The sequence below is a fragment of the Helobdella robusta genome (genome assembly GCF_000326865.2).
Source record: "Helobdella robusta unplaced genomic scaffold HELROscaffold_73, whole genome shotgun sequence".
Taxonomy (NCBI): Eukaryota; Metazoa; Annelida; class Clitellata; order Rhynchobdellida; family Glossiphoniidae; genus Helobdella; species Helobdella robusta.
In genome coordinates, this window is record NW_008705415.1 from 221544 (window position 1) to 233870 (window position 12327).

General features: G+C 37.2%; 1 protein-coding gene across 1 annotated transcript; it reads left to right on the forward strand.

Annotated features, from left to right (window-relative positions):
• Positions 1-3914: 3914 nt before the first annotated feature.
• Positions 3915-11977, forward strand: HELRODRAFT_181592 (hypothetical protein; the record flags this gene model as incomplete). The annotated part of the gene is made up of 10 exons (XM_009031384.1): positions 3915-3933; positions 5151-5364; positions 5891-5952; positions 6094-6179; positions 6800-7461; positions 8053-8275; positions 9773-9871; positions 10082-10542; positions 11499-11726; positions 11959-11977. 10 exons carry the CDS (start codon positions 3915-3917, stop codon positions 11975-11977), a joined length of 2073 nt encoding a protein of 690 aa, XP_009029632.1.
• Between the last annotated feature and the right edge of the window lie 350 nt (positions 11978-12327).

The following is a 12327-nucleotide window of genomic DNA, read 5'->3' on the forward strand; positions in this document are numbered from 1 at the left end:
TGTAGTAGTTGTAGTAGTTGTAGTAGTAGTAGTAGTATGACAAAAATTATTTTTAAAATGATGATGGCGACTACGATGATGCTGATGACGATGTTTCAGTAGTTGTGTTACACTCTATCCATTCTATCCTTCCGCATTTCAAGCAACTCCCAACTCTTTCATGTTATTTTTTTGGTTTCTTTTAAAAAAATTTTTTTATGAAATTTTTAAAATGACCTGAAAAAAAATATCAAGATTAACTATGTGTGTGTGAGATAATACATTAATACAAACAATAATAATTACTATGAGTTCCTAAACCGAATTTGTATGTATGTGTTACGTGTGTGTGTGCGTGTGTGTGTGTGTGTGCGTGGGCGTGTGTTCACTCGTACATACAAACACACAGTTTCCGTTATTCACGCTGTACTCTTTAGAAAAATAGTCGTTCGGTAAAATTTTAAATTTTTTGCAAGAAAATGAAATGCAGTGAAACGCAAATAATGGCTTAATGTAATTATTTCACCGATGAGGAAGAAATCAGGGTGAACATAGTGTATTAGCTGAGAAAGGAGAGAGAGAGAGAGAGAAGAGAGCAGACAGAATAGAATGAAAGGACAAAAAATTAGAAAGAAAGAGATAAAAAGAAAAATAGAGTGATGGAGAGCAAGAGGGAGAAAAAAATTTTTCTTTCATTTTATTTTTTCAGCCGTGTCTCTTCGACTCATTTGTATTTCAATTTTAGATTGTTTAAGACAACACGCTACTCTTCCAGCACCACCTATGTATGTACCTACTGTTAAGGGCAGTAGTACTCTTATACGAGTATCATAAAGAAAATATGTGGGAGTGGTATTGATTTACTGGAAATTAAGTAACATATCTGTGTTTAGATAACTAACAGAATGATTGTACTTTAGGTGTAAGTGCCAATTAAGAATAACGCACTTTAATTTAGGTGAAGTTTATGTATGCGAGCACTGGTAAGGACAAATGCACTTGTATGTACTTATGTTTGGGTACTACTGCACTAGCCTTTTAAAAATTTGACGCTTTTTTTCGTTAGGTTTGAAATTTTTAAATGAATTTTTGGGTGGTTTTATTTTGAAAAAAAAAACATTTGAACAACAACAGCAACAACAACAACAACTACTACTGCTACAACTTTAACAATAACAACAGCAACAACAACAACTACTACAACTTTAACAATATCAACATCATCAACAACAACCACGTCACTAGCAATAATACACCAAAAGAAATACTTGCGAAGAAAGCAAATAGAAATGGTAACAAGTTGTTACTTCCACAAAATTAGGCGCTAAACAAATTTCAACAAGAAAGCATGTATGAAAAAGCAACAAGAAAGCTACATAGAAACAGAATTTTAATTAGAAGCATAGACAACAGATTTTTTCTTTCAAGAAAAAAATTACGGAAAGCCGTACTAAATAACAATGACTGAAATTGTATTTAAATTGAGAAAACAGAAAAAAAAACAAAAAAGAAAACAATAAATAGCGTAATATAACATAGACAACATCAACAACAACGACATCATAGCAACACCAATAACAACAACGACATAGTCATCTCAGCAAAGAATCAGAAGTACAGCACACACACACAAACACACACACACATCCACTCACACACATCCACACATACATACATACATACATACATACATACATACATACATACATACATACATACATACATACATACATACACACACACACATACATACATACATACATACATACATACATATATACATACATACATACATACATACAATCAAACACACACACGTACATTTTGTTTTGGCGTGTTAGCCTGGTAATTAAAGTTTAGAACGGTAGAAACAAGAAAAAACCCAACGACATGATATCACGTCATAACATGATAAAAACAAAGAGCAATCAAATATTACTAACTTTTTTACACACACACACGCACACACGCACACACACACACACGTACACACAAACATGCGTGAATTATAAAACTATAATTTTTGAAAATTACAAACCTTATTTGAATTCCGTAAAATGTGTATTTCATGTTTTCTCAAAATTGTAAACTTGTATCTTTCCGTATCTCTTTGTATACATTTATGTATTTTTTGTACTTTTATTTGTATTTTTGTATATGTTTGTGAATCTTTGTTTTTGTGCAGTTTTTTTTATGTTATTTTTGGATTTGTGTTTGTTAATTTAACGACTCCGAAATAACCTGGCATAAAAACGTTAACAGATCCACTGATGATTGAAAACGAAGGTATTTAGCTGGTAATGATGATGAAGCTGCTGCTGCTACTACTACTACTAATACTACTACTACTGCTGCTGCTGTTGCTGCTGCTGCTGCTGTTACTGCTGCTGCTGATGATGATGAGGAGGAGGAAGAAGAGGAGAAAAAAAACAAAAAGCAAAGAAAATTAAATTAATTTAATGAAATGTTTTTGTTGTGAGTCTGGTGGCCATATTACCAGAATAACAGCTGACAGCAGCTATTAATGGCGAATGCAATGCTACAAAAATCGAGCTAAAGACGCCCAAACATTTTTTATTATTTACTTTGTATTTTTTTCTTGTATCTACAGTAATTTTTTGGGTTTTTTTTTAAGTTTTTTCTCTTTTTTTCTGGAATTGCTAAAGAGTGTACCAAAAAAATTTTTTTTTGTTCTCAAACAACGTTGGTGTAAAAAATTAGGTGGTTTCATTTGGATAATGTATTTTTTTTTATAAATTTTATGTTTTTTGTTATTGTTGTTTGTTTGTTTTTTGCTTGTTTCTTACTATTCGTTAATTGTTTTTTTTTGTTGTTCAAATTCAATTTAATTTTATTTTATTTAAAATACTTTCTAATGAATTGGACGGACGGATGTGAAGTCTGTAGGACGAAAGAAAGTTTGAGTTGGAAAAAAAATTACAAACCAAGTAAATAAAAATAATAAAATCGTCAACAACAGAAATAAAAATGAAAAAAGCGCGGGAAAAAACTCAAAAAACGCGGGAAACATTAAGCTGAAATATGGAAGCCCTTTTGTTTGAATGAGTTTGTTTTTTACTGAGTTACGATGATGATGACGACGACGATAATGATGACGATGAGGAGGAAGAAGACAACTATGAGATGATGATGACGATGGATTATAAAAATGGTAATGATGATGATGATGGTGATGATGAAGACGACGATCATCATCATCATCATCATCATCAGAAATTAAAAAAAATTGAAAAATTAACTTTCAAAATTTTTAAATTTAGAAAAAAATAATATTAGAAAAACAAAATAATAAGAAAAACAAAAATCAAATAATAAGAAAAACATCAGCAAAGAAAAATAATAACAGCCAGGGCGGAAAATGATGAAGCGCTGAATAGGTTCTTCAATATTCACACGTGTAAACGCCTAACCCAATAACTCTAGGACGTGTTGCTCTCGGAATCTCGTCATCGTCATCATCATCATCGTCATCATCATCATCATCTTCTTCTTCTTCTTCTTCATCATCATCATTATCATCATCATCAGCAGTAGTGTCGTGTGTACACATGCCTAGGTATATTGGAGTAAGTATATAGGCGTGTGTGTGTGTGTGTGTGTGTGTGTGTGTGTGTGTGTGTGTGTGTGTGTGTGTATGCTGGCATGATGTAAGAGTGTGTATATATATACTGGTGTGTGTGTTCATGTGAATGCTACAATATAAGTATCTGAATTTTGTGTGTATGTTGAAGTTTGTATATAGTTGTGTATGTTGGAGTTTGTATATAGGTGTGTTTTGAATGTTGGAGTTTGTATATTTGTGTGTCCGTTAGAATTTGTATATATGTGCGTATGTTGAAATTTGTATATAGGTGTGTTTTGTATGTTGAAGTTTGTATATTTGCGTGTGTGTTGGAGTTTGTATGTTTGTGAGTATGTATAAGGTGTGTATAGGTGTGTATGTATGAGGTGTGTATAGGTATGTATGTATGAGGTGTGTATAGGTATGTATGTGTGAGTGTGTATAGGTATGTATGTGTGAGTGTGTATAGGTATGTATGTGTGAGTGTGTATAGGTATGTATGTGTGAGTGTGTATAAGTGTGTATGTGTGAGTGTGCGTACGTGTGACAGTTGGAGACGAAAAAGAATGGGCTAGGGGAAGATCATGAATTATGTATCAAGGATGTCTTTTTCGTGTTAGCTCTCCGTGAGATGGTGCCGGCTTTTTTAATTTGTTGCTGTTGTTTTTGTTGCTGTTGTTGTTGATGTTGCTGCTACTGTTGTTGTTGTTGCTGCTGTTGATGTTGTTGTTGCTGCTGTTGTTGTTTTTGTTGTTGTTGTTATTGTTGTTGTTGTTGTTGTTAGTTAATATTGTAACTATTGTTATTGTTGTTGTTGATGTTTTTGTTTTGTTGTTGTTAGTTAATATTGTAATTATTATTATTATTGTTATTATTGTTGTTGTTGTTATTATTATTTATTATATGTTTTATTGTTGTTTGAATAATTGACAACGCAATATTTTTCTTAGCGATCTCTCCATTGTTGACGTCATTTTGTTGTCTCTGTAGTAGTAGTAGTAGTAGTAGTAGTAGTAGTAGTAGTAGTAGTAGTAGTAGTAGTAGTAGCAGCAGCAGTAGTAGTAGAAGGAGTAGCTGGTTGTTTTCGATAATTTTGACGATATTTCTGTGGTATTTGCTGTTGTTGTTATAAGACGGTAATTGTAATATTCGATGTTGTTGTTGATGATGATGGCGATGATGATGAGGATGATGATGATGATGATGACGGTGACGTCATTGTTTGTTTATTTTTATTTTTACTTTCACGTTGGGATTGTAGATTCATTAATTTATCGCGTTTTATTAATAAATGTATTGTTGCAGTAGTAGTAGTAGTAAGTAGTAGTAGTAGTAGTAGTAGTAGTAGGAGGAGGAGGAGTTGTAGTTGTTGTTGTTGTCATTCAATCAATCAATTATTTATTCACTCATTCGTATCTTATTCACAAATAACACCACACACCCATCAATCCACACACCTTAAACAACACACACACACACTCACACTCACACTCACACACACACTCACACAAACAAACAAACAAACGCTCGCACAAACAAGCACCCACACAAAAAACACTAACACACACACACACACATAAACACACAGTCGAAACAGTCCCCCGGATGTTAAGAATGTTGAGCCAAGGGGGGACCCTATATGCCCGTGTTGGGTCGAACGCCCACCTACAATGTTCCTTCACTGGTAATGGTTATGATTCGTTCAGAGCCCCAGTTCTGTGGTCCAAACGACAGCTATCTGATGACGTCATCGAAATTAATCACATGAGCCAAATTCAGTTGCCGTTCTTTCAAAGTGCCAGGTGTGTGTGTGTGTGTGTTGGAGTGTTTTTTGTGGAGTGTTTTTTGTGGAGTGTGTGCGTGTGTGTGTGTGCATGTATGTGTGTGCGCGTGCGTGTGTGTATGTGCGTGTGTGTGAGTGTATTGTGTGTGGTGTGGTGTGTGTGTAGCTGTGTGAGTGTGTAGCTGTGTGAGTGTGTTGTGTTGTGTGTGTGGTGTGTGTGCGTGTGTGTGTGTACGCTTATACTATAATTAATTTAATTAGATTTCTTGACTCTAATTATTAAAGATAATTCTAGGTATGCATCTAAGTGCCATACCTTTAATTTTTAAGAAGAGAATTTATAATCACATACAAACACACAACGTAATTATGTATTCATGGTATCATCATCATCATTATCGTCATCATCACCATCATCATCATCATCGTCATCATCACCACCATCGTCATCATCGTCGTCATCATCATCGTCGTCATCATCATCGTCGTCATCATCATCATCATCGTCACCACCATCATCATCGTCATCATCATCACCATCAAAGGTTTTCTATCAGTTTCACAAATAACTCGGCCAACACGTACTCAACGGACCTTGCAATCAGCGGTCAGTTTGTGAAGAGGACGACGACGACGATGATGATGATGATGGTGGTGGTGCTGATGATTATTGTTATAACTATTATTACTATAATTATTATTATCACCACTATAATTATTTTTGTTTTTTATTATTATTATTATTCAGAACTGAAGCCCACGGACACTGGCAATTACACATGTCAAGTAAAATGGCCGCGAGAGAATGTCCTCGTCCACTACGAACTCGTTGTCGTTGGTAGTAGTAGTAGTAGTAGATGTCGTAGCTGCTGTAGCTGCTATAGTTGTTGTAGTTGTTGTAGTAGATGTAGTAGCTGCTGTAGCTGCTGTAGCTGTAGTAGTTGTAGTAATTGTAGTAGATGTAGTAGCTGCTGTAGTTGTAATAGCTGCTGTAGTTGTATTAGTATTACTCTCTCTAGTATTAGCAGTCTAATCTATTTGATATTTATCGTTAAAGTTATGTTTACAAACATTTTCATCAAATCCTGTATTTATCTTACCATTTGTGTTAGTTAGTTTGTAAATTTCGTCTCGATCAGTATTCGAACCTGGTTACCAAGCCATTGTTTGTTGAAACGTAGATGCAAGACATGGCATTTTATCGTTTAAGCTACCGCTTTGTCCATTTTCTGAATATTTTGTTCAAAACAACATAATTTATAATAAAATATGATATAATAGTCTAGTTATTAATTGAATCAATCCACTAATGAACAAATCAATCAATCAATCAATCAATTGATTAATTAATTAATTAATTAATTAATTAATTAATCATTTAACCAAATAATCAATCATTCATCAAAATATTTTTTCAACCTCGGCCTTCCACAGTCCCGATAAAAAGCATTCAGCTGAGCGGCCCTGACATCAAATCTTCTCTTCAAGTACTCCGAACCACTCAGCACAATTCCGATAATGCAGTTTACGAAACGATATCTCGATACCGATACCGAAACCAGCATCACAACCATCACTTTTTAAATACGATTCCTTACTTTTATAGCAACAACATCATCAGCAGCAGCAACAACAACAACAAAAACAACAACAATGAGGTTGAAAGTATCAGCATCAACAACATCAACAGCAATCACATGTACAGCCAGCAACACCATCCTAACGTTAACAAGCATCGCCATAGCAACAAGCACGGCAACAATTTGCAGCATCAACAACATCATCTTCATCATCCATCCTACCCTCACCGCCAACAAAACAACATCATCAACAACAACAACATCAACAACAACAACAACATCAAAAACGACTTGGTCTTGGCGATTCGCGAGAAGGACGAAACTACAGTTACGTGCGAAGTCGTCAGCGGCTTCTTGATACCGGCAATATCGATATTCGTTAAAAACCGTAACATCACCGATCTATTCGAACGGAAGATCGTAAGAAACGTCGAGGGCCAAAGGCCGTTTCGCTTGATCTGGCATGTGATCACAATGACGTCACATAAATTGACGTTTCGCTACAGCGATGACGATTCCAATCTCATCTGCCAGGCGTGCGACTCTAGTATTATTAATAGAAGTAGTAGTAATAACAGTAGTAGTAGTAGTAGTAGAAGCAGTAATAGTAATAGTAGTAATAGTAATAGTAGTAATAGTGGTAGTAGTGGTAGTAGTAGCGGTAGTAGTAGTAGTAGTAGTAGTAGTAGAAATAGTCTTTTCAAGAATAAAAATAATCACGATCTTACCAATACTGAAAGTATAAATAGTAATATTAACAACAAAGGCGGTAGCAATGTTAGTAGTATTAGCGATGACAACTACATCGGCAGCAGCAGTAGAAGTAGTAGTAAGAGTAGTAACGGCAGTAGCGTTTCTAGCAGCAGTGGTAGTAGTAGTAGTAGTAGTAATGTTGGTTATCGTAACGTAAGTTATAATAGATTTGGGCTAGTAAAAAAATTTGGCAGTAACAGTATTAGAGGTAGTAGTAATGGTGGTAGTAGTGAAAGTTTTGTAAGTTATTTCAACAAAAATAAGCCGACAACACTTGAAGCCAACAATGTTGACAACAAAATTGACGACGACAACAGCAACAACAGCAACAGGCAAATTCGCCACAAAAACATTTTCGTTCCATCCAACCGAAGAACAAAGAAGCAGCAACAGAATAAAAAAGCTATCCTAATGAACGAGTGTAGTATCGTTAATGACGATGACGACGAAGATGAAGAAGAAGACGATGATGAAGAAGAAGAAGAAGAAGAAGATGATGATGAAGAAGAAGAAGATGATGGTGATGATGAAGAGGAGGGGAAGGAGGGGGAGGACAATAATCGGGGTGTCATCAAGAGATGCTCAGTTGACGTGCATGTTATTTGTTGGTTGAAATTTCTGGGGTTTTTTTTGTTTTTTATTTTTGTTGTTGTTGTCTTTGCTGTTTTTGTTGTTAATGTTGTTGGGTTGACGCTGTTGTACAGAGCACAACCAACCAAAATTCACCAACCAAACATTGACAACCAATAACAATCGACCAATCAAAACCAATCAGCCAATCAAATTTGCTAATCAAATTAAACCAACCAACCAAATTCAACCAACCAATCAAATTCAACCAGCCAATCAAATTCAACCGGCCAATCAAATTCAACCGGCCAATCAAACTCAACCAGCCAATTAAATTCAACCAGCCAATCAAATTTAACCAGCCAATCAAACTCAACCAGCCAATCAAATTCAACCAGCCAATCAAATTCAACCAGCCAATCAAATTCAACCATTCACAGACCGGCCAATAATTAACTGTTCCACAAAACACGCCCGCGCAAATCAAACTGACGTTCACCTCATCTGCCTAATTCGGTCTCGTCCTAATTTGGTGACCTTGAGGTGGGGTGTGGAAAGGGAATTCGAAGGGATGTACCTGGATAACAGTCGCGATAATTGGGGAAAGTATGGGTCTATCATCAAAGTGGGTTTTTGGTGTGTCACTTGATTTCGTGACGTAATATATCACGTGATGACGCTGTGATGATGGCATGTGAATTATTTATTTTGTGATGGGTGGGAAAGGTGGTGATGTCTTGATGTTATTTGGTGATGACGACGATGGCGACGTAGATGATGGTGACGAAGATGATGACGTAAAATATAATGAAAATGTTGAAACGCCAAAGAATTTTTGTTTAAAACTTCTCTCAAGATTTGTAGAAATGTCTTCGTAGGTCTTGCGATATGCCGATCAAATTTTTAGCTGGTTTTTTTTGGAAAGGTATCATTAAATAATAAAAGAGAAAATAAAATACATTTCCACTATAACAAACATTTTATAATAATAATAATAAAAATGATAATAATAATAATAGTGAGATGATAAGAAGAAGAAAAAAAAAGAATGAAAATAACAATAAAAACTGAAAAAGCCCATATGTGTTCAATCTAATATGAAATTACATATCTATCTGTTGTTTGCCAACAGGAATTTTTTAAAAACATATATGTATGTATGTATGTATGTATGTATGTATGTATGTATGTATGTATGTATGTATGTATGTATGTATGTATGTATGTATGTATGTATGTATGTATGTATGTATGTATGTATGTATGTATGTATGTATGTATGTATGTATGTATGTATGTTAAAACCAAAACATGATGAGTGACACTGAACCGTCAAACATCAAGTAACAAATGGATCAACACTTTGATTTGTCGTTAATTGCACATGTCGGCATTCAGTTGGATATTTTCAAGCACACAGACACGCAGGAACCGCTGCAACAAACACGAAATGTGGTTGGTTGCAAAAAACAGTTCCCTGCTGTCACCTGATCTGACACTGATCATTTTGCCTATTTCCTTTAGAAATTTAAGGGTGTTGGGGTCCATCGGGCCGAGAACCTCGATGCATATTGGCAAGAATTCCATCGAGGGGAGGGCATTCCCATATTTTTTCATTTTCTCGTCCGCTGCCCTGGCCGCGGCCAAACCGCATTCTTATGTATGTATGTATGTATGTGTGTGTATGTATGTTTGTTTGTATGTACGTATGTTAAAACCAAAACATGATGAGTGACACTGAACCGTTAAACATCAAGTAACAAATGGATTAACACTTTAATTTGTCGTTAATTGCACATGTCGGCATTCAGTTGGATATTTTCAAGCACACAGACACGCAGGAACCGCTGCAACAAGCACGAAATGTGGTTAGTTGCGAAAAACAGTTCCCTGCTGTCGCCTGATCTGACGCTGATCATTTTACATATTGCCTTAAGAAGATTAAGGATGTTGGGGTCCATCGGGCCGAAAACCTCGATACATATTGGCAAGAATTCCATCGACGGGAGGGCGTTCCCATATTTTTTCATTTTCTCGTCCGCTGCCCTGGCCGCGGCCAAACCGCATTCTTTACTTGTCAGGTTTACGTATCGTTTGGCGAGGGTGCCAGGGACCGTAACATCCCACGCCAATCGTTCGGCGAGGGTGCCAGGGACCGTAACATCCCACGCCAAACATCTGCCGGCTCTCCAAGGTATTAGTGTGCATCCGTCCGAGCGCCTACCATCATGCGCAGAAATGCCGGATGGTTCCTTGAGAACCGGGATTGAAGCCTTGGAGAAGAGCCGACAAATGTATTCGTTTAGCGCTGAGTGACGTAGTTGACGGCCCCCACCCAGGCGACAAACCAAACCGTGGTGCCCAAACTTGTCCGCCCCTGCGCCACATTGGCACGTGTATTTATTCTGAATGACCAGGTCAAGTCTGAAGCCAATGGCAAATCTCAAAGACTCGACCAAGGGTGTGCCTAAAAAACTCAGTTCTGATGCACCAACTCTGGGTATTCCAGCCAGCGCATGTGGCACCTGAAATAAACTTTGGCAGTGAAGTTCGCATTTTTTAATGTTTAACTCTAAACCAATTGCAGCGGAGTTATGCTTCAAATATTTGTAGCTATCGGCCAGAGTTGGGCCGTCCGAAGCAATGCTGATATCATCCAGATAAGCGCAAACGAAAGTGGACGAAGCTTTCTCTAAGAGGGGATGAAGAGTTAGTGCGAACAGCAAAGGACCAAGGGGATCACCCTGCTGTACCCTCTCGGACGATTCTACAACCCAAAAGTGGTAGCCAAGGGAAGAGACTCCGCCATAGGCAGAATGGCAAAAATTATAGATATTGGGGCAAAATAGTTTGACAGCCTCCAACATCGAGTTTCTTCTCAAGGCATTGAAGGCATTTTTAAAGTCCAGTTTCAAAAACCCCCATTGATCGGGGAGGTCGGTGACCAATCTTCGAACTGCATGAACAGCGGCCTCAGCGCCACCCTTAATCCCGACACCCAACTGAGTCGGGTAGAATTTGGTCTTGAGTTCGACCACGACCAGGGCCAAGGCACATTTGCCGGCCAAACGTTCCCGACCGCAATCGGTCTGACCCCTCCGTCTTTCTTATTTAAAGCTATTAGCCGGCCTCCAAAAAAGAACCGGCGGACGGAGAGTGGGCAAGCTCCAGATAGGATCAAATTAATGAATTGGGTTAAGGAGTTCAGTGTGTCGTCGATTGACAAGGGGCCTGAAAAAACATCCTTAAGGTGCTGGAGTCGTAGGCCATCCAGGCCTCCAGAAGAACCGTTTTTGAACGATTTAACGGCCCTCAGCACCTCGGTGGAAGAAACGCAACCAGCCGTTGGTGTCAATGCTGGAAAGACCCGCCTGTCCACCGGAGTTTTTGGGTGGATGGAACATAATTTATCGAAGGTGGCCGGCGAGCTCTCCGCCAGGCCCTCCAGCGAACAGACAAGTCTGACAGCCGAGGACAGGTTTCTCTGTTCAATACAAGATGACACAGCGTTGATCCACCGATCGGGGTTCTGCTTTTATATGTGCTTTTGTGTATGTATGTATGTATGTATGTATGTATGTATGTATGTATGTATGTATGTATGTATGTATGTTTGTTTGTTTGTTTGTATGTTTGTTTGTTTGTTTGTATGTTTGTATGTTTTTTAAACATAATTATTTATTTCTTTAATCGAAAAATTGCATGTTCAGGCGGCTCGATAAGCATTAACGTGCGTTTATCTTCCCACAAGTGATTATTATTATTATTATAACTATTATTATTATTGTTGTTGTTGTTGTTGGTGGTGGTGGTGGTGGTGGTGGTGGTGGTGTTGTTAGTGGTGGTGTTTGCGTAGAGATGTTCATTATGTTTGTTTAAATGATTCCTCTCATACCTGAGAGAGAGAGAGAGAGAGAAAGAGGGAGAGAGAAAGATAGAGAGAGAGAGAGAGAGAGAGAGAGATAGATTGAGAAAGTAAAAGATAAAGAGAGAGAGAAAGAAAAAAAGTGAAAGAGTGAGAGAAAGAGAGAGAGAACAAAAAAAGAGAGAGAAAGTCACAAAAAGAAAAAATTATAAGA